This window comes from Diabrotica undecimpunctata, chromosome 3, assembly GCF_040954645.1.
Source record: "Diabrotica undecimpunctata isolate CICGRU chromosome 3, icDiaUnde3, whole genome shotgun sequence".
NCBI lineage: Eukaryota > Metazoa > Arthropoda > Insecta > Coleoptera > Chrysomelidae > Diabrotica > Diabrotica undecimpunctata.
The window spans coordinates 63106835-63132240 of NC_092805.1; the positions used below are offsets into that span (position 1 = coordinate 63106835).

Genomic DNA, 25406 nt, shown 5'->3' on the forward strand with positions numbered 1-25406 from the left:
TGATATCAACTATCAACTCAACATATATGCAAAGAATATAGACCAATTTCTAATATTATATTATTAATCTATGATATAGACGTTTATTATATTCTTTGATATATGTGCGTTTAGGCAAGGTTTAGGCCATTACTTTAATATTAATGACGTGTAATAAATATTTACGTCATTGGCTAATATATACGGCTATGCTTCAGGCGACCTCAGCTGCTGACTTTAAATACAAAGCGGCTAAATTATATTTATATTTATAATGTTATATTATATTATGCTAAATTCTGCTAAATTATATCTTAGATTTCCAACCTATTGAAAAGTGGTCTAGAAAACCGTTAAAATCGGCTTTTTTTCGGCATTCCAATTGTTTATTTGCATTTTATATTTAAAAGGTTTAAAGTATAGGCACCAGAGATATGTAAGAAAAAGAGTTTCTCTTTCCTTGTCTAAGCATGAAACAATCTAATCATTCCATGGTGTAATATTTGATGACAGTATTTTAAGTGCTCCAATTTTGTTTGTTAGGCGGGATTGTACAGTGGTTGCATAAAATTGAACTAATTTGACAAATAAAAAACTAAAATTAAAAGTCGTAGCAATTCAAAACAATATATTCAAGTTAGTAACAAAATAAACTTTATAAGTTCGTATTTACGCCACATTATCGAAATATTAAAATGAGAGAAATTGTTCATATACAAGCTGGTCAATGTGGAAATCAAATAGGGGCAAAAGTAAAAATATTTTTAATTACTTATTCTTAATTTTTTAATTAGTTTCTTTTTAGTTCTGGGAAGTTATTTCGGACGAGCATGGAATCGACCCCACTGGAACTTACCATGGAGATTCTGATCTGCAGTTAGAACGTATAAATGTATATTATAATGAGGCAACGGGAGGAAAATATGTACCAAGGGCAGTACTGGTTGACTTAGAACCAGGTACTATGGATTCAGTGAGATCCGGACCTTTTGGTCAAATTTTCAGACCAGATAATTTTGTTTTTGGCCAAAGTGGAGCAGGAAATAATTGGGCAAAAGGTCATTATACTGAAGGAGCTGAATTAGTTGATTCCGTTTTGGATGTTGTGAGAAAAGAAGCAGAAGGTTGTGACTGTATGCAAGGATTTCAGTTAACGCATTCTTTGGGAGGTGGTACTGGTTCCGGACTGGGTACTTTATTAATATCAAAAATAAGAGAAGAATATCCCGATCGAATTATGAACACTTTTTCAGTAGTTCCTTCACCCAAAGTATCAGATACAGTTGTAGAACCGTATAACGCTACTTTATCAGTACATCAACTTGTAGAAAACACAGATGAAACTTATTGTATTGATAATGAGGCACTTTATGATATATGCTTTAGAACGTTAAAACTTACAACTCCTACTTATGGTGATTTAAATCATTTAGTCTCGTCTACAATGTCTGGCGTTACAACTTGTCTACGGTTCCCTGGTCAACTAAATTCAGATTTAAGAAAACTAGCTGTAAATATGGTTCCTTTTCCTCGCCTTCATTTTTTTATGCCTGGTTTTGCCCCATTAACCTCGCGAGGAAGTCAACAATACAGGGCTTTAACAGTTCCAGAATTGGTTTTGCAAATGTTTGATGCAAAAAATATGATGGCAGCTTGTGATCCTCGACATGGAAGGTATTTAACTGTAGCTGCTATTTTTAGAGGTAGAATGTCGATGAAAGAAGTTGATGAGCAGATGCTTAACATACAAAATAAAAACAGTAGCTATTTTGTAGAATGGATACCCAATAATGTGAAAACGGCAGTTTGCGATATTCCTCCCCGAGGACTGAAAATGTCATCTACATTTATAGGGAACTCCACATGTATTCAAGAACTATTTAAAAGAATTTCTGAACAATTTACTGCTATGTTTAGAAGAAAAGCATTTTTGCATTGGTACACAGGTGAAGGAATGGATGAAATGGAATTTACAGAAGCTGAAAGTAATATGAATGATTTAGTGTCAGAGTATCAACAATATCAAGACGCAACAGCCGAGGAAGAGGGTGAATTCGAAGAAGAAGAAGAGGGAGATGAGGGAGAGAACTAAATTTTATATTGTGTCCCTAAACAAATATTAACAATGTCTGCTGATAATTTGTGTCATGACAATAAACAGGTTAACAAAACATTCTAAAAGAATACAAATGTCTTTTTATATTTCAAATCCTATACAGTTAGTACTGAATGTTTTTAAGACTTATTACCGTTAGGTAGGACTGCCATCGTCTCTTACATTTTACAGTCGCACCTCAAGTGTCTGCTTCACAGAGGTGATGCAAATCCATGGACATATAATACAAGATAGACTGATCGTTGCAATACCTGCCCCTTCCCCCAGTGCGGCAGAAACCTGACACAAAGCAGTCCCTGCATATTTTTCTAATTTTCCAGGTTTATCGACCACGTGACCTAAATAACAGATGAGAAGGTCACGTGGTCGATAAACCCGGCCCATTAGACAGAGATTCAGGGACTGTTTTGCGTCAGTTTTCTCTGTCACACTGGGGGAACGTGACTGTATTGCAGTAGTCAGTCTATCTTGTATTGTATATCCATAAGCAAATCTTGTCTGACCTAACCTAACCGTACCTTTTCTTTTCATTATTATGAAGTCTGCAGCCAGACACCTGGTTGTGTTGGGTTCCTAAAGCAAATTGAGATCTGGCTGAAAAGTTTAGCCCTATGCTGACCTCACGACCTCCGTATTCTGAGACGGACAAGATCTCCTAAACTCTACCTCTCTCACTCCAAGCAACGAGACCGGAGGGGCCTCTTTGAACATTTCATCGTCTCGTTGCCCACTTCTGTCGCTCGATTTCCACTATACACTCGATAGTCAGCCAGCTCAATATCCTTTAACTCCCATTCTATCCGTTCTCTTCAGATTCTCGTTCACACATCACAATTGCCAATGGCCTCCAGCAAGTTCACTCTCTTTCAGTCGTTACCCTCACTCGTCGTCGGTTTACACCTTAATACATCTTAAGTTGGAGGTCCACCATCTCCAATCCGTTTTCCACCGCTATGGTCGTCTGATTATCCTTTCCTCCTCTTCTTTTTTTGACAGCACTATGCCTATACGAGTATACTTGTGGATCACTATCCACTACCTTTCACCCGATGTCATTCTGTCCACCATTTGTCTCACAGAATCAAACATCATCTCACACTTCCTCTCGAGCCTATTTCTCTCGCCCGCCCATCTGATATATTCCAGCATTGCATGTGTCACAGTGTCCAAACCGTCGCGTCGTCCTTAACCTGTGAAAGTAAGCCCGGAAGCAACCGTGGCCTAAGAACACCTTCTTCAGGTAATACTCTACACACCTGTGCTCACAGTTCACACAGCTTCTCAGGACTTCGCCTACCGCACGACATCCAATGTTGCGTCCCATTCAGCTTGCCACATGACTCTCTCGTCACGCCTTCTATTTACTTAATGTTCCGATTTTTACGTCGGAACATCCGTTCTCCAGATTTCTACCGCCTCACAGCAGAGTGGAACCGCGTAAAAAAGATTGAATACACAACACGATAGCAAGCCCTTCTCCTTTGGAATTTGTGTTCCCTGATGTTTGGCGTCATCCTCCTCAGAGCAGCCACTCTACAAAGTATTCGCCTCAGCTTCCATTCCTATGCAAAATCACCTATAGTATTTTACTGTTCCTTGGGAGTAGCCTACGCACCTGCACATTCAAAAGACATTCTTTCTCTCTTTCAGAGTCCTCTGAGCACTACAGCCACGGTTTTATCCGCAGCTAGTTCCTATCATGCTCATTCATCCGCTTCTTAATAAAGGGTCGCGTCGCGCCTGCACCAGCATAGCGAGATCGTCTGCAAATACGAAGAAGGGGGTTGCGTCTACACATTTACGGTTCATAACCATTTCATACGTCATATTCCACAGCATCGGACCAAAGACGACCTTTGGGGTAAGCCAGCCGTTAGATTTACAACCACACCTTTTCAACCACATTTCTTTCGGAGAGATAATCCGAGGCAATATTGCTCAGATACTTAGGAGATTACCTTCTTTCTAAGGCGCTCATTACATGGCTCCGCTGCAATGTATTCAAAGAGTTTTCGACCTCAAAGAGGATCAAGGGAGGCTACGTGTGACCGCAACTTTTCCTCTGTGTAACCCTTATTACTGACTCCCGAAACACCTCTGCCTGTGCAGAAACCATTCTCTCGGTGGGATAAAACCCCAGACCTCTTAATCACCTTTTCGATTCTACCAAGCAATATTCTCTTCTCTATACAGTTGACTGATGCTCGAAAGAAGGCAAATCGGCCTTGTCTCTTTTGGTATTAGGACTAGCCTTGAGGTCTTCCAAGACTTCGGAAACACCTGTGCATAAAGCAAAACGTTCATATGATCTAAAGGCCACGTACCTTAACAAAAACTTTCTTGTTGTTCACATTTTCAACTGTTTAAAATAATAAACGAATAAATAAGAGCAACTTATATTTTCATGAATATACTTAATTATTAAACAGGGCAATTCAACAAAACTAAAAGGAGAAAACTATGGACGCTATGGACTCTTTACAAAAAGTATTTTAGCATTGCACGTAAATAATAAATAATAGTTTTATTTTCATCAATAAATTCACTATAGTATAATTGATGTTAGTAACGGAATATGAGTATAATCTGTAATAAAGTCTTGGTAGTGTTAAGATTATCTCAATTCTCCAACTCCACCATTGCTCTACACGTGTTTCGAGTTATTCATCTCATCATCTTGTTGAACTTCCACAAGTGCTCCTGATGATGAGTTGAATAACTCGAAACACGTGTAGAGCAATGATGGAGTTCCGATTGAAATGAAATGCAATCTTTTACTTTCATTTAAACGTCTTTCTCTACGTAAAGAGTGAAAAAGATAGTAATTTTCAAAGGTGAATCGTAGATGCATGTTGAAGTAAAAGGACTTCTAGCGTCGTTAAAAGTCTCTAGTAAGAGGCTTTGAATTTGCGGTTCACCTGATTTACTATCAGAGAGAGGTCTCTGGACTTCTTGTTACTTCGTATAGATGTCGGTCCTAGCGTACCTGGCTGTTATTTTGGTTATAATAACCAAATACTACTCTGCATTTCATTTCAGTTGAACCTCCACAAGTGCTCCTGATGATGAGTTGCATAACTCGAAACACGTGTAGAGCAATGGTGGAGTTCCGATTGAAATGAAATGCAATCTTTTACTTTCATATATATATATATATATATATATATATATATATATATATATATATATATATATATATATCTATATATATATATATATATATATATATATATATCTATATATATACATATATATATATATATATCTATATATATATATATATATATATATATATATATATATATATATATATATATATATATATATATATATATATATATATATTATCATCATCATTAACATCATCATCAGTCTCAGCATATTCTACCGATAAAATTGGCTTTTTTGTGCTGTTGTACTGGCTTGTTTCCTTATATCAGAGTTTCCCAAACTTATCTAAACCGCGACCCCTTTTTGATAAAAAATTTGTTCGCGACCCCCTCAATTTCCCCCCACTCATTTATTCAATATTATATGACAGAAATAGTGTGCCTAATTTACAATTATCTGATGGTTTCTCAAATTTAATTTTACTTTACTGTTTAAGTTTAAATCAAAAACAATTATTTTAATGATTGCGATCTGTCCCACTAGTAATTAGTAGTAGGTACTTCTGCCAAAATAGCATTTACAATAAAAATAAATAATAAGAAGTCGACTGCACATTGTACACCGCGACATATTAGCTTGTGTCTACATCGCAAAACTCTTCCATGATAATCGCGAAAGCGCTCACTACTAGATGGCACTCTGGAACGTTCTCGTAGGCTCGTTTTGGCTTTATATAAGCGGCGATGCGCAACGAAACCTCAGTTCGAATCCAAACAGCCTATGGTGGCGAACGCGGTGTTGAGTAATGAGTAAATATTTTACGACTTACGTATTCCCGTTTACGTATTTACGTCTACGATAAATTATAAATTATGGATAAGTTTTTAAAAAGAAGTGCAGAACCATCTACGTCTGAAAGTGGCAGTAGCAGCAATAAAAAGAAAAACAGATTCTACATTGATGAATATCTTAAATATGATTTTACCGTTATTTCCAATAAACCACAATGTGTTATTTGTGGACAAGTCTTGTCAAAAGAAAGCATGAAGCCATCAAAGTTACCTCAACATTTAAATAGCAAACATCCAGATAAAAAAAGGCAAGCTCGTAGAATTCTTTGAAAGAAAGCTGAACGTCCTTCACAAACAGCAAGACAGTTTTCCTTTGGCAACCACTACTAATGAAAAAGCATTATTAGCAAGTTATAAAGTTGCTTATCGTGTTGCCAAAACTTTTAAAGTTTAGCCAGAAAGCCAGAAATTTTAAAAATTGCTCGGCAACACAAATCTAAGTTCAATGTAATAGAAGAAGAATAGTTGAATAGTTTTCTAATCGTAATTATACATTTAAGGTAATTAATAGTAGTTGTAATCGTAAGGTATTAAAGGGGAAAGGCGCAAAATGTCGCCTGTCAAAATGTTCAATGTGTTTTAAATATATCCATTTTTTTTTTTCAAATCCTAAGAAAACTAAAAAGCATTTTTGAAAAATTTAAAGGCAGAATGAAATATTTATTAGAATAAATAAAAAGTTTCTTTTGTATGCAATATTTTCAATTAAAAATTATACTATATTTTCTCTTTTATTTTCACCCCTGTTACATAACATATTAAAATAAACATTGTAGAAGTTTTCAGGGACTTTCTGCCCTCAGTAATAATGTAATCTTTCATTCTGCGTTTAATTTTTTTAAAAATATTTATTAGTTTTCTCCGGATTCGAAAATAATGGATACATTTAAAACACATTGGAAATTTTGCCAGGCGACATTTGGCGCCTTTTCCCTTAATTAAATAAATGTATCTTTTACAAATGGCAAGAAACATTTTATTTTTGAATAAAATAAATAAGTTCAATAAGTACAATTTAAAAAATATATTTATTTAGTTTAAATAAATGTTTCAATCATATACTCTACGACACTGATCGGTCATCTCTAACCATTCAAAATACCCTCGTAATAGGATTATAAGGTATTGTATTCCTTCAGATACAAGGTGGGTTAGTCGAAAACATCTTTAAACCGTCAGTTTCAGGCTGGTTTTTACTATTATATCGTATTACCTATCCTCTCTGTATTTCAGTTCTCTAATTAGGGTTAAACTTGTAGTGAGCTATCGACAAATTGTGAACCGATTATAGGCCTGATGAAGTTGGCTTGTAGTGAAGAGCTTTGGTGATATTACATCTCCTTGTCGGACGCCTCTGGTAGTGGGAAATTCTGGAGTGTTTTTATAATTTTTTACTGATCCTATATATATATATATATATATATATATATATATATATATATATATATTCTATGTTAATAAAGCTCTCTTAGGAGTATCGATTGAACAAGATTCATTAGAAATCAAAGTAAGTGACAATTATGATATAAAATTGCCACAACATAAACGTTGTGCTACTTTTACAACTAATTGAATAGTAAATAAAGACATGCATAAAGCTATTGAAAGTAACATTACTCTTCGCAATAGATACAGATATATATAGATGTAGATAGTGAGCAATACTAGACAACATGTCTAGTATTGCTCACTGTGAAGAATTATGAAAAAAAGCACATCGGTCAAATACTGCGGAATTAATTAAATCGCACTTGTCATACACTTATTTTATTAGGCGTAACTCCTTGTATGACAGTACGAATCAAATAACTTTTGAAAAAACAAAGTTACCTACTCTTTTCAAAATTAGAGTTAGTCATTTAGTGACAACCAATTTCTGGCTAGATTTTTTGCAAACTGAAGATTATGAGAATAGATTTGGAAAACTACTGACGATGCGTGATCCTCATACCATTTTGGATGTAATTTCTCATCCAGAATTTAAGTTGAAGTATATTTCACGAATTTGCGACTGTTTTGAATTATCGTTAGATACTCGACAGTCAACGGTTCACTCTACTGTACATTAGAAGTACGAGACTAAATTGCTGTAGTAATAAAACAAGTAATTTCTAAATCGAATTAAAAAAATATTTTTATAATCTTTTTTTTACATTATTATTAAGAAGGTATGTACAATAAATCCTTTTAATATAATTCATGATCACTGCACATTTTAAGCGGAAATGTTTGTTTGCCTAGCAATTTTACCCTTTTTTGCTCAACATTAAAGACAGTTCTATGTTAAGGTTATAAAAATAGATTTTTGAAACATTTTTATTGTATTACCTGCAAAATATTTCGTACAGCCAGTTTAGTTATTACCTACAATGTAATATGGTTCTAATCAGTGAGCTAAGAGATTAACATAAGCGTAGATATTTATTGAATTTGCACGCTTATTTTACTGCTGAAAAAGCAAATGAAGGCTCTTTGCAACCAGTTCAATCCATACATAAACGTGTGTGATGCATTGTGTATTAGTGAGAAAACTCAAGTTTTGAAAAACAGAAAAAGTTTAAGTAGTGAAGTAGATATCGCACAATATAAACCTATCGAACACAGTAGAGCACACTCTACGATCATAGATCTTCCTGAGGGTTGTAAATTTGAAATTATACATAATTAAAAGACAGAAATACATTCGAAATTTCCAGGGTAAGTTTCTGGAGAATTTTTAAACAGATTAGGTTTAGGTTAAAAATGGAAGATAATGGAAACACCCCCGGCACAATCTTGGTCCTTCCAAATCGACCATGACACTATTCATCCGAAAACTAGAGTGCCACGAGTAGATTCGGGAAGAACTCTTCCTTGCCACCCCCGGCTCATTCGCCAGGTCGTCACTAGATCTCGCGTCTCCCGAATGTCAAGTTTCCTTATCCCATTATTGCATTTGGAGAAGTAAACTATTTAATTCGCGCTACTCAGAAGAATAGAGCGTTTAAAAAGCCCATCTATTCTCTGTCACTAAAATTCGAATTCGCTGGCGTGTATCCTGACCGCACTATCTCACAGCCCAGCGGCGAATTGTGGGATAAACCATTAGCCAGATGTCAACATATTCTTGAAAAAGTTAGAATGCCGGCCGATATGAAAAGTGGTAAAGCTAAGAACATTTTTTTGGGGGTACCGAAGTACCATTTTTTGTTTTTATAAATATTTTTTTGTATTTTTATATTTTATTCTTGCAAACCAAAATGCCTTAAAAATAGTTAAACGGATTTTATTTCCGATAAATCTGTCTTCGGCAGAAGCAAACTTATTTATAATTGTGTCGTAAAATTGTTTATTGTTAGACAAACTGGAAAGAAAATCCTTGTCAATTGCAAGTAAAGACAAAGGTGTCAGTCGATTTTGCAGCATACCGTTTCTTAAACAGTTTTTAATTCTTTTTAATCAAAAAAATTACCTTCAACGAAACCTGACGTTGCGGGTATAGCAGCAATGTAATCAAATAATTTGTATGCTCCATAAAATATTTGTATTAATTAATTCTCGTTAAAATATTGCAAAATTTTAATAACATTTAAAGTATAAAATTGTTAATCTTCGTAAATGACAATTAGTTCATTAATTAATTTTTGTTTATCAAATAATTCAGAATATTGTGTTATTAAACTATTTATCAAATTATGTGGAAAACTTTTAAAATTGCAAATCTTTTAAATCTCTGAAAACAACTTCTAGTTGCATAATAATAATATTATCTATAATTTTAAAATATAAAGCTTTATATTTTTTAGTCTGGTCCACATCAGACGACTTTCTCATTATTTTAGGTGGGTTTGAGTTAAATTCTGATACCCTTGTTTCACCACAGAAAATAAATTATTAAAAGCCTGATCGTTAACGAAGCTATCTTATTCTTTCCACAGCTATATCTATTTCTTTTTGACAAATTTTATCTAAACATTTTAGTTGTAAAATTTTGTACAGTATGTCAGTTATATTAAATATTTCGTTATAAAGACAAAGCAGAAAACAAAACTCAAAATTTTTAAAATTTGGAAATATCCTGGAGCACCATTTATAGATTCGGCTCCCAAATTTCCGTCTTCGATAATTTAATTGAAAACTGAAAGTAACTCATTCCATTTTAAATTAACAACGATTACAATTTTCGACTTTGAAGTCCATCTAGTTTCACAATTTGTTGGAATACTTCGATTTAAAAATGAATTCAGAATAAATGTTCTTTTCGCCGAATGATTAAAAAACCAGGAATTGTGTAACCATTGCAAAATGTATCCTACAATTTTTAATACATTTTGACCCGTCTTTGGAGCATCTATAGAAAATGTCACACCGAGAGTGCAGTACGGCTAATATAGGAATGCACAATTGCCGGATTTCACGCCTTGTGCTTGGCGATACAAACAGGTCCAAGTGGTAGTCACAGAACCGTACCCAGATCTCTACGCCGGGCGTAGAGATCTGGGTACGCTTTATTTATTATAAAATAATATATTGATAAAATAATTGCCTTCAAGTAGCCAAATAAGAGGCATGAATTTGAATAAAAAGACCTTAAGTTTTTAGCGAGAATTTTATTATAAAACTGTATACTTTATTAAACTAACACAATCCACAAGATAAGGCCGAAGCATTCAAAGACACCTTACAGGCCACCCTCGTCTCCCCAAATAACCCTAATTTCAGCGAAAGATCCAAACGAGAAGCCGAAAGGAGAGTGGAAGATATATTCTACTACCCTCAGGCACATGACAGACCACATCCTCACCCGATGATGGCCCCTGTGACTGAGGACACCGTCAGGCAGATGTGTAATATTGGTAAAAACACATCTCCTGGCCCAGATGGCATCCACAGAAGATGCCTCAAAAATCTTCCACAGAATATAATCCCGTTGCTTACTAATATTATCAATGCATCTCTATCACTGAGCTACTTCCCTACTCCTTGGAAGGTAGCCAGTACAGTCATGATCCCCAAAAAAGGGAAAACCCTCACCAACCCTGAATCATACAGACCCATTTCACTCTTGAGCACCCTATGTAAAGTCTACGAGAGGATCCTTAAGGAGAGACTCGTAGAATTCCTAGACGCTCACCTCTTAATTCCAGATTACCGATTCGGATTCAGGGCTGGACACTCCACACAAAATGCATTGGTAGAAGCAACAACCTTCATTTCACAATCAATTAACGAGAGGAAACACGTCATAGGCATATTCCTAGACGTCCAGAAGGCATTCGATCAGGTCTGGCACACAGGCCTGATTGAAAAGCTCCACCTTGCTGGACTGCCTACTCCTTTCGTTAAGCTAATAAATTCCTATCTCTCACATCGGACTATCAGGATCAAAATCGCCGATCATTTATCTACTCCATTCACTCCACAAGCTGGAGTGCCCCAGGGCTCAATACTTGCACCAGTGCTATACACAGTATACAATAGTGACATCCCCCGACCACAGCAAGGATCAGAGTCTCTTCTCCTGTTCGCTGATGATACGGCCATCCTCACCTCTGGACCTCACAGGGAGGGTGTACAGCAATCTGTATTCGAACGGTCTCAGCATTATCTGGACAGAGTCATGAAATGGTGCAACAAATGGAGGGTAACCATAAATCCCACCAAAACAATTTTATTCAAATCTCCATATTGTCAAGACGTCCGTGGCCGTATATCGCTTTTAGGAGAAGACCTCATCTTCAGGACCTCGGTTCTCTACTTGGGAGTTCGTTTTACGAGAACTCTCAACTGGAAGGCCGACGTTCAAGAAACCTTAGATAGGATGAGGCAGAGGTTTAACCTCCTGAAAGTGCTATCCGGCAAACTGGGCGGGACATCTTCTAAAACTTTGTTGCACACATACAAGACCTTTGTCAGACCGATAGTCGAATACAAGGCTTGCATCTACACCTCCCTGAATACATGTCAACTTACCGCCATTACGGCCACCGAACGTCGTATCTTACGATACTGCATGAGGAAGGATTGGTCGTATCCATCAGCCCACATTCACGCAATCTCGCAAACAACACCGATAAAGGACAGAATCCTAACCCTCAGCAGGAAGTATGTCCTAAGAACCATAGCCGGCTCGAACAACAGAGCCAAACAAACACTAAAGACACCTTGCAATCATAGAGGGCAAATACTCACCAGGCTTCCCTTAAAGAAAGTTCCATTTCCTCCAGCTAAACTTCTCCACAACACTGGACACGAACTTCCTGATGAGTATTTTGAAATATTAGAATCTTTCCCCATTCAATATCGCAGGTAAAGTCTGCGCGCCACAAACGCTGATAAAGAGCCGTTCCTATAAACTTGGCTGGTAACACCGAAGTACCTAAACTGACATGCTTGGCAGCACCCACTTCTTCTTATGCGGTTCTGGATCTTCTGAGATCACACACACACCTAGTCACCTTCAGCTACCCTCCTGCTTCTTAGTAGTCCACCACTTCCACCTCCACAAGCAACTTTTCACGCGATTGTCGTTTACCGCACCCCCATAACTCCTAGAAAAAAAAAACGGAGTCCCCATTCCTTGAAGAGGCTCAGGCCTAAACAAGGTTAAAACGATCTTGTCTTGTCTAAACTAACACATGTATTTTAAATTACATTTCTTGATAGCTATAAATGTACAGGGTGGAACCTCCGGGAACTCGATTTCCGTGCACCCAGCCCAATATCCGAAAAGCCCATACTCTGATTGGACTGGTAAATGGATTTTATTGGTTATACAGTGTAAAATAATCGAGGTTACTCACAGATATTCAATTAATTATACTAAAGTCGTCCTCTACATCCGAGATGTAGGATTCGCTTTCGCTACTCTCCCCTGTGTTCGCGTGTATTATCAATTGGTCTACGTCATCTTGCAGGTTGTCCGCAGTCCACATCTCAGTTTCCGTTTTCTCAACAACATGAGTAACATAATTGCGCCAATTTTGCTCTGTGACGCGTGCGAAACCGTCGTCGATCAACTGGTGTACCTCGTCGTTTTTAAAAGTGGTATTATGGGTACCTACATATCGCTTAACTTGGTTCCACACCATTTCTATAGGATTCAATTCGCGGTGATATGGAGGAAGAATTAAAATATAAACATTATGTTGTGAAGCATACTCATCAAGATGATACTTATCGTATTGATCTTTAAAAGCACGCGCTGCTTCTAATAGCTCGGATTTCAAATAACACTCCTCGAAAAAAATGTCTTTTTCCACTAGCCATTCCTTAATTGCAGCTTTATTCCAGGAATTGTTGGGGAATCTCTCTTTACGGGAGTGGTACGATGTCCATTGTCCATTACAATGACATTCCTGCGACCATTATTTGGTAAATTTGATATTAATGCCTCCTTAAACCACGACTCAAAATATGCGGCATCCATTTCATGCATGCGTGGACCTCGTTTAGTAGGTGCTTTTAAGCCAGTACTTAAACCTTTGAGAAAAGCATCACGACTGTTTTGTATCGTAGTATCGCACCATTCGTAATTTATAGATTGGCCAACATTAACCCACGATTCGTCCAAATATATGATATTGTAATGGTCTTTTCGCAAACGTCGTATAGTTCTCAAATAATTATGGCGCCAATGAATAATATCCTCTCGCTCCACCATGATGCTTCTTCGGCCACGTTTCTTATAAACAAATCCAATATCTTTCAGAAGTCTGTATAAAGTAGAAAGAGACAACGGCTGTATATTCTCATTACCTCGTATGAAGTTATGTATATGCTTTAAGAATGGCGGCTTTGTGCAGCTTGTGAATTTTTCATGAAAAATTCACAATGAACAATTCTCCGTAGAATACTTCTTACACCCTCGTCATATGTGAATATTCTAGAATTTGATTGACACACTCGTTCTTTACGTTTTTTTGGCGATTTCAACGTTCCACTCTGTTCTTTTTCTTTTTTGAAATTGTAAATGCTTCTTTCGCTAACACCAGTCATCAACGAAGTACGTCTTACAGCACTTACATTAAGTTGTTCCGTATTTTGTAAAAAACAACACATTTAACACTACGAGTTTAGCGCAACTGTTAAATAATTCACCGGATTTAAACTTATGGGACTCCATGCTCTCTGTTGAAACTCGGACTAAATTTTGAAGTGTAGTTTCGTTTTCCAAAAGTACTTTCACCCTAAGGATGAGTAGGGGGTGAAATAGGGAAAGCTTGGAGTTTATCAAATACTAATTATGACAAACAAGTTTATGGCCATATTTAGGTGATTATGTTAATGATGGTAATTTGTAGCAGAAGTTTTACAAAAGAAATGAAGACCTATTTATAGAAACAACATAACCGTATTTTTAATATTTTACATACAATAGAAAAAATCTAATTTCTATGAAAGAATTGGAAATTTGAATATTATATATAATATCTATAAATAATATCATTTCCAAGTTTCCAAATTCTTTCCTAGAAATTATGTAGGTTTTTTCTATTTTATGTAAAACATTAAAACTACAGTTCTTGTATGTTGTTCTTGTAAAGAGGTGTTCAAATGTTACTCTTATGAATATGATTCAATTGTATATCTGATGTTGACGTTTTATATGCAAAATTCATAGTTTTCGTTGTCAATAACTCATCAATGCCTTTTTATTCTACTGTATACGTATACACATGATATAAAATATTTTACTCGTACTGCCGGCAGATGCATTTTATCCAAGCCGGTCCTGTGAGACAATGAGCAATCAACAGCTGGAGAAAACCGACAACCCTGAGCGTTTATTCTCCATAAGAAAAGCATTGCCGTATCTTACCCGTACTGCACTCTCAGTGTGACATTTTCTATAGGTAATTTAATTTTTGATTACAATCCATTTAAAGAGCCGGCCATTACACTTGCACCATCAAAACACTGGGGAATTAATTTATTTTTGTAATCATATCGCTCAAGAACGTTTGTAATTAAACTATATGGAGCGTCTGCAGATCTATTCTCGCTATATCAAAAAACCCCAAAAATCTCTCTGTTACCTGACCAATTTTGTTAACAAACCGGATTGTTTTAAAGTACACTGTGATTTCCGCTAATAGTGAAAAAAACTGAGATTCATTAATTTCTCTTGAAATATTATTTTTAATATAATCAGCAAGACAATCTATTAAATCATTTTGAATTGTTTTTGACAAACCTATATACCCCTTCTATGTTTTAATATGTATGATTCTGGATTTCCTGATCGTGTTTAAGTGTTAAATTAAAAAATTCTTTCAAATTACCCATATTTGAATAATGGCTTTCATCCCGACCGCGAAATGTAAGTTCTTGTTTTGTTAAAATAATCGTAACACCAATTAAATATGATCATAAAATTCTAATTTTTTTTTAACTTCTTCATTATATAACGTATTGGACAAACTAATATTTTCTAATCTTTTTAAACCTAAGCAACGGTTTAAATATTGTTTCGAAGATTCATGTTTATAGTTATGAGTACAACAAAATTTTCCGAAACTCTTCGAAGGCGACCGGATCAGTCGCTACTGATCAGTCTATTATTGTTCTGCTATTAATAAACGAAAAGCAGAACATAAAAGGGCTTTCAATAATAGAAAAACAGATTCTACATACGCACTTCACCTTCTTTCAATCATAATCATTCTTTTAATGACGAATTTCAAATTCTTCACATTCAAAATAAAGGCCTTAAGCTATCTTTGTTAGAATCTATGGAAATTAACAAATTAAAAAACACATATATAATTCTGAATGACCAACTTGAGACAAACAGTTCTTCCCTCCTCAACCTATTTCATTAAAGACTATAAAGTGTAAACTCATTCCAAAAATAGATCACTTGAGAAAGGCACTCTGCCGAAACAGCTGTAGTGATAAGTTTTTATAATAAATTTTGTGAAAATTTTTGAAAACAAAGTTTTCAGTGTTTTATTGTTACATAAAATGAATTTCCATCAAGTAACGGTCGAATCCATCAATCATTCTAAGAAGGTTAAACTGTACAATCTTGATCTCATTTCTACACCATTGTTTTGATATATCAAAACTTATGTAGTAGTTTTGATCGGTCTATTCTAATGCATTGTAGATTATATTGAAATATTATATTTTACGCCTCTATTTTTCTAAATTATATTCAGAATTTATGACGTAAAACATACGAGGTTGGACATTCTATGTATATCACTACACTTATAGAAAACAGTTTAGAGAAAAATAAATTTATTTACAAGAAATTTGTACAAATACGTCTGCTTAAACAAAAAGTTAATGAGAAAAATTAAATTACGGAACGTTAATCAATATTACTATCTATTTACACTGTTTCACCTTCTTCTATCCTTGGATCTAGTCTCTACCTTTTCATCGTCTCGATGTTTGGATTTTTTATATTTGTCTCTATCGTCCCTAGATGAATACTTGTCATCTCGATCCCTATATTTATCATCTCTGTCGTATTTATCCTTTCTATCTTTCCTATCATCATATTTTTCCTTTTCAGAGTACCTGTCTCGATCATCATCCCTATGTCTGTCTTTGTCGTATTTATCATCTCTATAAATGTACCGATCGTTCTTTGAATCCCTATCATTGCTTGGTGATCTTGAGGACCTATGTTTTGATCTAAAAATAAAACAAAAGATATATTTAGATTAATTATGAACCCATGTAAGTTATGTTGATGATAATATGATAAGTGATAAATAACGAACACAACGGAATCCATCTATTTAGTCTCACAACCTATTATCTTAAACATTTGGAAAAATTGATATTACGAACAATTTTTGGACGCGAACATGCATGAAACAAAAATAATTGGATGGAGACACTGATAATGACTAAGATGTAAGATGATTAATTTTGAGTTTTGAGAATAGAACAATAAAAGAAACATACTAAAATGGCTGCTCTGGTGAATGTATAAATCACAGAACAAAATAAAAACATTACGATTTATAAGAAATGCTGAGTGCATTACTACTAAAATAAATGCCGTAAACTTACCTTTTCTTTGATTTGATTGGTGGCGTTGTGCTTCTAGACCTTGAGTAACTTTTCCTCTTGTGAGTTTTCTTATGATTTCTGACTGGAGATCGACTCCTTGATCTGTGTTTCTTCGCTCTTTTTCTATGTCTATTTTCAGGAGATTGCGTAGCTGACCTCGATCGTGATCTTGAATGTTTATCATTAGTGGTAGGAACAACGTGACTTCCAGACCGACTAAAACAAAATTTAGGATTTAGCTTGTGTTGCTGTGCATTATGCCATGTATTTTTGTTTAAAAAAATAATTTATTTTAAATCAATCAATCAATCGTGATTTCCATAAAACTATTTTTTTAAAATAGTATCTCGATTGATCAAAAGATTAAAAAAAAACAGTTTAGTATTGTATATAATGTAATAAAATATACCTTATAAAACCTCCCCAAGCATTATGAGCTCCTGTAACTTTATCTTGACTTGGACTAGTGTTGTTTGGAGTATCATTGCCTGAACCTCTTGCCTTTGCTCTTGCAGCTTTATATTTCTCACACAGTTCTTCAACTTGTTTCTCTAATTCATCAATGTTAGGCTGCAAAATAAAAGAACAAATAAAATAAAATAAGACAAAAATTTTATTTGTAAACTAAATAAAAGAAGAATGTCACGTTGCTGGAATATTAATTTATTCATTAAGTATATTAAACATACCTTTGGTCTTGTATATAACTTCAATATCCTAAGGCTAATATCACGAATTTCTTCTTCAGTCGCGCCAAAAATGGAAAACCATGATGGATTCTTCGGCAGAGGTAGCTTTAATTTTCTTGCAGTCAAGTATATACATGCGCACGCAACAGTCTCTGGTTGATGTCGAACAAATATGTCAGTTCTTAATGAATCATTCATGTAGTTCCATGAGTACTGCATTAACTTTTGGTGATTGTAGTATCCGAGTACTTGAAGATACATTACGATGATCTGAAAGACATACAATATATCTTAATCCTGATATATAAATGGTGACATAATCTGGTGACATTAAAGGTAATAAATAGGAAGTACAGAAGGCAATTTGCAGACTTGATACATTTATGGACATTTACATCAAGTATATTGTTACCGATCTAGTTAATTTTCAAGTGTTTTTTTGGTCAACTCACGAGGTCGAAGAGATGGCGGGAGTGATGTAAATTATGATTTGTTTTCAATTAATACTTAATACCATTCAAATATTTTGGGTTAGGGGGAAGGACATGGGGAGATTCCTATGAAAAATCGGATAAATTCTTTGTGTATCATGCAGAACATTATTGTCGCTCGAATTTATTGACATTTGTGTGCACTGTCCACTCAATCAGAAGGTTTATTCCGTTTTTAATTTGTTCCGTGAGTGCTTTGCGAATCGATGTAATCAAAATCAACAACGCAGAAATGTCGCGTTTAATCCTCATCGAGCAGCATTCAATAATAACGTGGCAATCGATTACAACCTGACAAATAAACGTTATGTGTCCACACTGCACGGTATTTAAGCTGACAGGTGAACCTCCTGGATTGTGTTGCGCCGGTGGCACAAAACAATTAAATTGATACGTTAAATTGACGTCATATATTGTTTTCGTTAACGGGTCAGATTCTATTTATTTTTTGACTCATATACAGGGCAACGTCTGTCGGGTCGGCTACTAAATAATAAATTATGAGTTAACTCAAAGAAAGTATACGAATCAATCCTAGAGCAAGGACTCATTACATTTTCTGTCTTGACTTTCCCAATAAAGTACTACAAATAATCCATTATTCTCTTCGTGAAAAGACACAATGATTTTAATTCGCATAGAAAACAAAACTGCATAAATACCAATAATGAAGGATTTATTCCGATATTTAATATCAACACCACAATGAAAAAACTGTAAAAGTCTTGCAAATATATTGGATAAGAAAGTCATAAATAACAAATAGTTTCTAAATTTCGATATTGTTTTTACTGCCTAGGTATTTTTCTCGAAGCTCACCGCCTATTATGTCCATCAGGAAGGTGAAATTAGCTTTGAATACAAAAAATTAGATCGACTTCACATCTCATCTCGTCTGAAGTTTAAATGAAAGTGAACCCACTTAATATAAACTTCAGGACATTGATTGAACATGCCAATATTAATCGTTTCACAAAATTTAACCTCCTAGATATACAGGGTGGTCGAAAGCTGTGGTATCAAAGATTTATCTTGTCTTAATTCCCGAATATTCTAGAAAAAAAAAATATATATTATATTTACCTTATGCGGATGTTTAATATGCACGCAGAATCCCAGTTCTTTGAGCACCCTCCTTTCTGCCTTGATGACTAAGTTCTTGAGATGGATATAGTTTTGATCCAAAATAACCGGCTGGATGGTCCTGCATCACAAACAAAAGACAACATTGAAGAGAAAATATATTTTAGAAACCATATTAGATATTACCAAAATAAAAATATTGGAGTCAAATAAATGTTCAAGATTAAAAATTAATTAGATGACATAAAATAAAAGATTTTAATACAGAATTCATAATATCAATCAAAGGATAATAAACAATAATAACCAACTTTTCAGTTGTCTATTGTTTGTTTCAACATTATCTTCCAGTTCGTAATTAGTCTCCATTGCTGTAACATTTATTTTTTCCTTAATCCCTCCTTTGACAGATCTAATCTCGACATCTATGCAAATAAAATAAACGAAAATTCAAATAAATAACCCTATGAAACAACTTGAAAACAATGAGAAATTGAAATAATTATAATGAAAATTAAGTAGACTTAAATTGTTGTGCAATCAATTTCAACGAGAGTTACAAAATGGCATATTTACAAAATGGGAAGGGTAAATGTGAATTATATAAGAATCTACATCTGAAATTTACCGAAATGGTTAAGGAACGCTGTTTTAGTCAAGCGACCTACTTGCCTGATCATGCTCCTCCAACCTTGCTACTACTTCAGTCACGCAACATGAACCAAGAATGAGAAACATCAAATTACAGATTATAAAAGTTGCTGACAGTCAGATTCGTGACATAGCAGTGCCTTAATGTTCTAAGCGTATGAACTGGAGAAAGATCTGACATATGCTGGAACTGGGTAGCTATACGAGATTTGTATTATTAGTTTTACATATAGCCGCTTAGAGGGCGCTACGCCGAGAACATTTTCGAGCAATAATTTTTTTTTCAATTTTCGGAGAGGATTATCCCAATAGCAGCGTCTCGCTGAAATGGTTACGTTTGGGAATGAAGCATCACACCATTCAACTATTTCCCGTTGGTTTTGCGAATTTCAACGTGGTCGCTCCAATCTCAGTGACGAATTCAGGCCAGGTCCAGCCAACAGGAGTCACATAGCAAATCATTGCTGCGGTTTGTCAGCTTATTAAGGATGACCGCCCTGTAACATACCGAGAGATAGAGGCATCTTTGGACACTTCAAAGACCTCGATCCATATATATATATATATATATATATATATATATATATATATATATAATATATATATATATATATATATATAATATATATATATATATATATATATATATATATATATATATATATTGTCTTTATGGCTATATACAAAACTAAAAGGACAACCCTCGTACTAAAGAAGAAAATTTAAATTCTTAACCCAAGGAGCGAGCCTACACATTACCTTCTTAATTCGGCTGTTTTAGCTTGTTTCAGCAAGGAAAACGAACTGGTTAAAAAATTGCTGGAAGCATTTATGTATTTACGCCTAGATTTTACATCGTTGCAAAATATCTTGTAAATAAAGTGTAATTCTAATTTATAACAAATTTATGCCAACTATTTGAAACTGGTTATCAATAGATTAAAATAAATCTTATTTGACTCCAATACTTCTTCAGTCACTTGAACTCAATATATTGATCAGGATATAATTTAATTGTGAAAACCAGCATATTTATTTTGCTAGCATAGAGTGTAAAGCTTTTACAACTTTTTATAATATGTAGTTCATATTCTACTTTAATGCTTCTTAATCACAAATTCAAATTAAAACCGGTCTGAGAAATGATTGGAAGTTCGGCATTCGCTCACTGGCGTATCTACGAGTGTCGTGCGTTTCGTTGCCACAATGTACGTAACTACTTCCGCTAAAATGGATATTTTTAAAATCCGAGCGACGAAACTATACAGATGATTCCAAGCTAATGATGGTAATATATTCGACATCTTTGTTTATAGATTTTGATCATACCTACAATATTTTTCGTTCTTCAATACCTTATTAACAACGTTTCTCATATATTATTTCTGTCATTTGGGTAAGTTACTATACATTGTGTAGTATTTAATTTTCTTTATTATGCACTTATTTTTCATTCATCTAATTTAAAGTAATGAAAAGTCCGACCATCTTAAAATGTCAGGTTTGATTTATGCTTCAAGATGTCTTTAGACTTATTTTTTATTAAACCTTCAGTATTCTTTACTGTATGCCGTTAGGCCTTATCTTATTTTCTATAAAAAAACTTACGCGATCTGTCACGGCGGACAGCGATCGTTGCGGCGGTCTGCGATATGGGGACTTCACATAGGACGTGATATCTTTGTACGCGATACAGTATACTGGTTTCTTTTTAGAGAACAAATCGTGCTAGTTTTCATAGTTCTTTTATTATTTTTGTTGCAATATAGTGTATCTATAAATATGCACTATACAATGTTGTCATAATTATAACATTAAAATAATTATATTTTATGCTTTTACAAATAGATTATTTGTGTAAAATTAAAGCGGTACTTATATTTAGCTACTTTATTCCTTGCTTCGGTCTTCATTACCACATTATTATAATATTTGTCTGAAGTGTCAAAAAAGTATACATATTTTCACACTTTTTCAATGAGTAAATCATTTTTAACAAACTGATCGCGCAATAAATCTGTAATTTTATACAACTGTATTACCCGGCAAAGCGAAAAAGATTGACTCGCTGCGATAGGTCATCCTTTGTGTGATGGGGATGATTCAATAATGTGTAATACAAGCAGATCGCCAGCCGGTCTCGCTCAGATATCGCTTCCCGCCGCGACAGATCGCGTTCTGTGTGAACGAACCTTTAGAACATTACGAAAACGATATTTTGACTGATTTTAATATTCAATTTGTAGTTTAACCTAAGCATTATTAATACGATAACTATTCTATAACTAATATTTTAGGTTTCTGTTGATGTTTGGTTTTTTTATCCTGTTGTTGGTACAACATTATTACATAATACTAAATTATGTCACTTGATAAGTGCTTGAGTAAGTTTGCCTATAGAGAGGGAAAAAAGATGACTAGGAAGCAAATCCTTCAGCCAGATACTTTTATTACAGTTCTACTCATATTTACGTCATGTTAACTTGAGCAGAAACTTGTAATAAAATTATATAGATGTCATCTTATATCCCCTCCTCACACTCAAAAAACTTTAATAATAAACAATTATAACAATAACAAAAACTGGGAATTTAATAGAGCTGGCGTATCACAATGATGTGGAAGCCATAGAAACAAAAGAAGAAGAAGGAATTTAATATAAATGTTATTAATTTGTTGACTATTTAGGTATTATTAGATTCATAGTTTTAAACGTTTAACTGGTTTAATTTAATACTTTGTTTTACATTATTTACCATTTTTATTGGGAATTAACCACAAATTTAGTTTAAAATACCTTTATTATGACATTTCGAATTATTATTAAAATAATAAAAATAATTAACATTATTTTGTGAACAATTTTCGAAGTGGAAATCGAAATGTCAAAATAAATGTATTTTAAACTTTAAATCAAACTGTAATTAATTTCCAATAAAAATAGTAAATAATATTAAAATGCCACAAGAAAATTCAGAACAATATTATTTTATATTCACGAATACTGGGTCTGTAAAATAATCCATATTTCTGAAACGCTTTTTGTCTTGCTGTTTATTGGATATCCTTACATTACATACGTAGATATAGATACATTCCGCCATTAAAAAAATGGCGGAAGAAAAGAGAAGAGCAAAGACTGTAAAAATGACAAACAGATCTCAAAAGATAAAGTTAAAAGGAAATATAAATGAAAAAGTAAAAAAAAACCTTTTTACTTAAAAACAAAAATACCCATTGAAGAAGAAGAACAGAAGACTATATGTCTAGGATGTGAACAGCTGTTTGATGATAGTTGGTACCAGAGTGGGATTTGTAAATACATATTGGTATGACGCTTGCTCAGCTTGGATCATTTACTTTGTTTGCCATTACTAGACTCTTTCTGGCGTGTACTTTTAACCTACCACATGTGTACTCTTAACCAATATGGAGAGCTCAAAAATATTCAAGTTACACTTTGTTTTAAATTTAAATATGATAATAAATATATAATATATAATAGTAAAATATTTTGATGGTAATTAACCAAACTTTGCCATATATCTCAGATGAATAAAGAATGTTATTAAGAAATATATATATATATATATATATATATATATATATATATATATATATATATATATATATAATATTATAATCTTATATCCATATATTTTACACACACACACATTAAGAAATTTTGAATTTCTACCTCTTTTCTCCTGTGAAACATCCCTAGATCAATTAGGTGAGTTCTCTTTAGAAGTTATTATTTACAAAAAGTTGTGCATGGTCTAAAACCTAAGATGCAACCATCAGATATCAAATTTTATCGATTTTATACTAGATAGGATCCAGGGAGGGGGAGAGGGTATGTTGGGTATTCACTTTTATGTCCCCTCGGTACCTTGACTTTTTTTATTTTTTTGGTGCGTAGATTCAATTTTTCGAGGCTGAAAACCCGCCAGATAATTTATTAACAATTTAATTGTTTAAATGATTGTATCTCCTAAACTATTAAGAAATATTTAATTTTACAAAAATGAAAATTGTTCCATTTGAAAAAATGAACAAAACGGCGTTTGGTAAACTTTGATCCGATTGTTAGAACCGGAGTTATAACAAATTTCGTGAAAAACAATTTAAAAAAATACGCATTTAATGGGACTTTTCCAAGTATTACTCAGCTTTTATACGTGCGCTTAACTTTCAAAACCTCCTCATTTAAAGTTAATTGTTTCAGCTTTAACAAAAACTTTGGTAAATGCATTAACATTTTAAGCTTTGGTAAATGTTACTATGTTAATTTTTGACTAAGATATGAAACTTTTAATAACGCGTTCTGAGACGCACGGTCAGATCGCAGCGAATGCGGGCGCGCATAAATAAATTTTCAAAATCTCGGCAAAAAATTAACATTTAAACATTTACCAAAGCTTACAAGGTTTGTTTGGAATTTTTCTATAACTTCCATTAACCAAATTGTAACAAAAATTTTACCTATAATCTGGTATAACTTTTTCAATTATAGTGGTAAAGTAATATGCAAAATTGAGCCGTAAACGTTGGCAGTTTCGTTAATGCAAGTTATAGACAAATTCAAAACAAACATTTAAGCTTTAGTAAACGTTTCTATAATTTTTTGCCGAAATATTGAAAATTGATTTAGGTGCGCCAGCATTCGCTGTGAGCTGACCGTGCGCCTCAGAACGCGTTATTAAAAGCTACAGATCTTGGTTAAAAATTAATTACCAAAGCTTAAAATGTTGATTTTGAGTTGTTCTATAACTTTCATTATACAGATTTTCAAAGTTTATAGCTTAATTTTGTTTAAAATCTTATAAACAAATGAATTCGCAACTTTTTAGTGAAATTTTTAATGTTTAATTGATATAATTTTTTTATTAATAAAGATAAAGTCATTTTGTAGTTACAGTTGAAGTTTTGTAAAGCTGAAACAATTACCTTTAAAACGAGGGGATTTTGAAGTTATTCGCACGTATGAAAGCTGAGTTATACTTGGAAAAGCCCCATCAAATGCCTATTTTGTAATTGTTTTTCACGAAATTTGTTATGGGTAACTTAGTTTCTAACAATCGGATCAAAGTTTACTAAACGTCATTTTGTTCATTTTTTCAAAAGGAATAATTTTCATTTCGTTCAAAGTAAATATCTCTAACAGCTTAGGAGATGCACTCATTTAAACAATTAAATTGTTATTATTATACACCAAATATATACAACAAATTATCTGACGTAATAGACATAAAAAGAACATAGAAGACATAAAAAAGTCAAGGTAACGAGGGGACATAAAAGTGCATACTCAACCCCCCACTGGCTTCTAGACTATACGAGGTATGTCAAAAAATATGAATTTCAGTCAAGAGTAAAGTACCTTTATATTTCACAATACTGAAAATTGATATTACGAAAAGTT

The 25406-nt window shown here is 33.8% G+C and overlaps 2 protein-coding genes across 3 annotated transcripts in view; one reads left to right on the plus strand and one right to left on the minus strand.

Moving 5' to 3' along the window:
- The first annotated feature begins 543 nt into the window (after positions 1–543).
- LOC140436858 (tubulin beta chain) lies at positions 544–2163 on the plus strand. Its single transcript, XM_072526004.1, has 2 exons — positions 544–731; positions 785–2163. The coding sequence occupies exons 1-2, from the start codon at positions 675–677 to the stop codon at positions 2069–2071; spliced, it is 1344 nt and encodes a 447-aa protein (XP_072382105.1). The 5' UTR covers positions 544–674; the 3' UTR covers positions 2072–2163.
- A 14101-nt stretch (positions 2164–16264) lies between these two features.
- Positions 16265–25406, minus strand: part of LOC140436859 (cyclin-L1) — a 56518-nt gene continuing 47376 nt past the window's right edge. For both annotated transcript variants that reach the window (XM_072526005.1, XM_072526006.1), the window contains exons 3-7: positions 19331–19451; positions 17757–18026; positions 17477–17637; positions 17068–17283; positions 16265–16683 (exon numbers count right to left, since the gene is read on the minus strand). In XM_072526005.1, coding sequence (XP_072382106.1) covers positions 16386–16683; positions 17068–17283; positions 17477–17637; positions 17757–18026; positions 19331–19451 — 1066 coding nt within the window. In that variant the 3' untranslated portion in view covers positions 16265–16385. The remainder of the gene's footprint in view (positions 16684–17067; positions 17284–17476; positions 17638–17756; positions 18027–19330; positions 19452–25406) is intronic.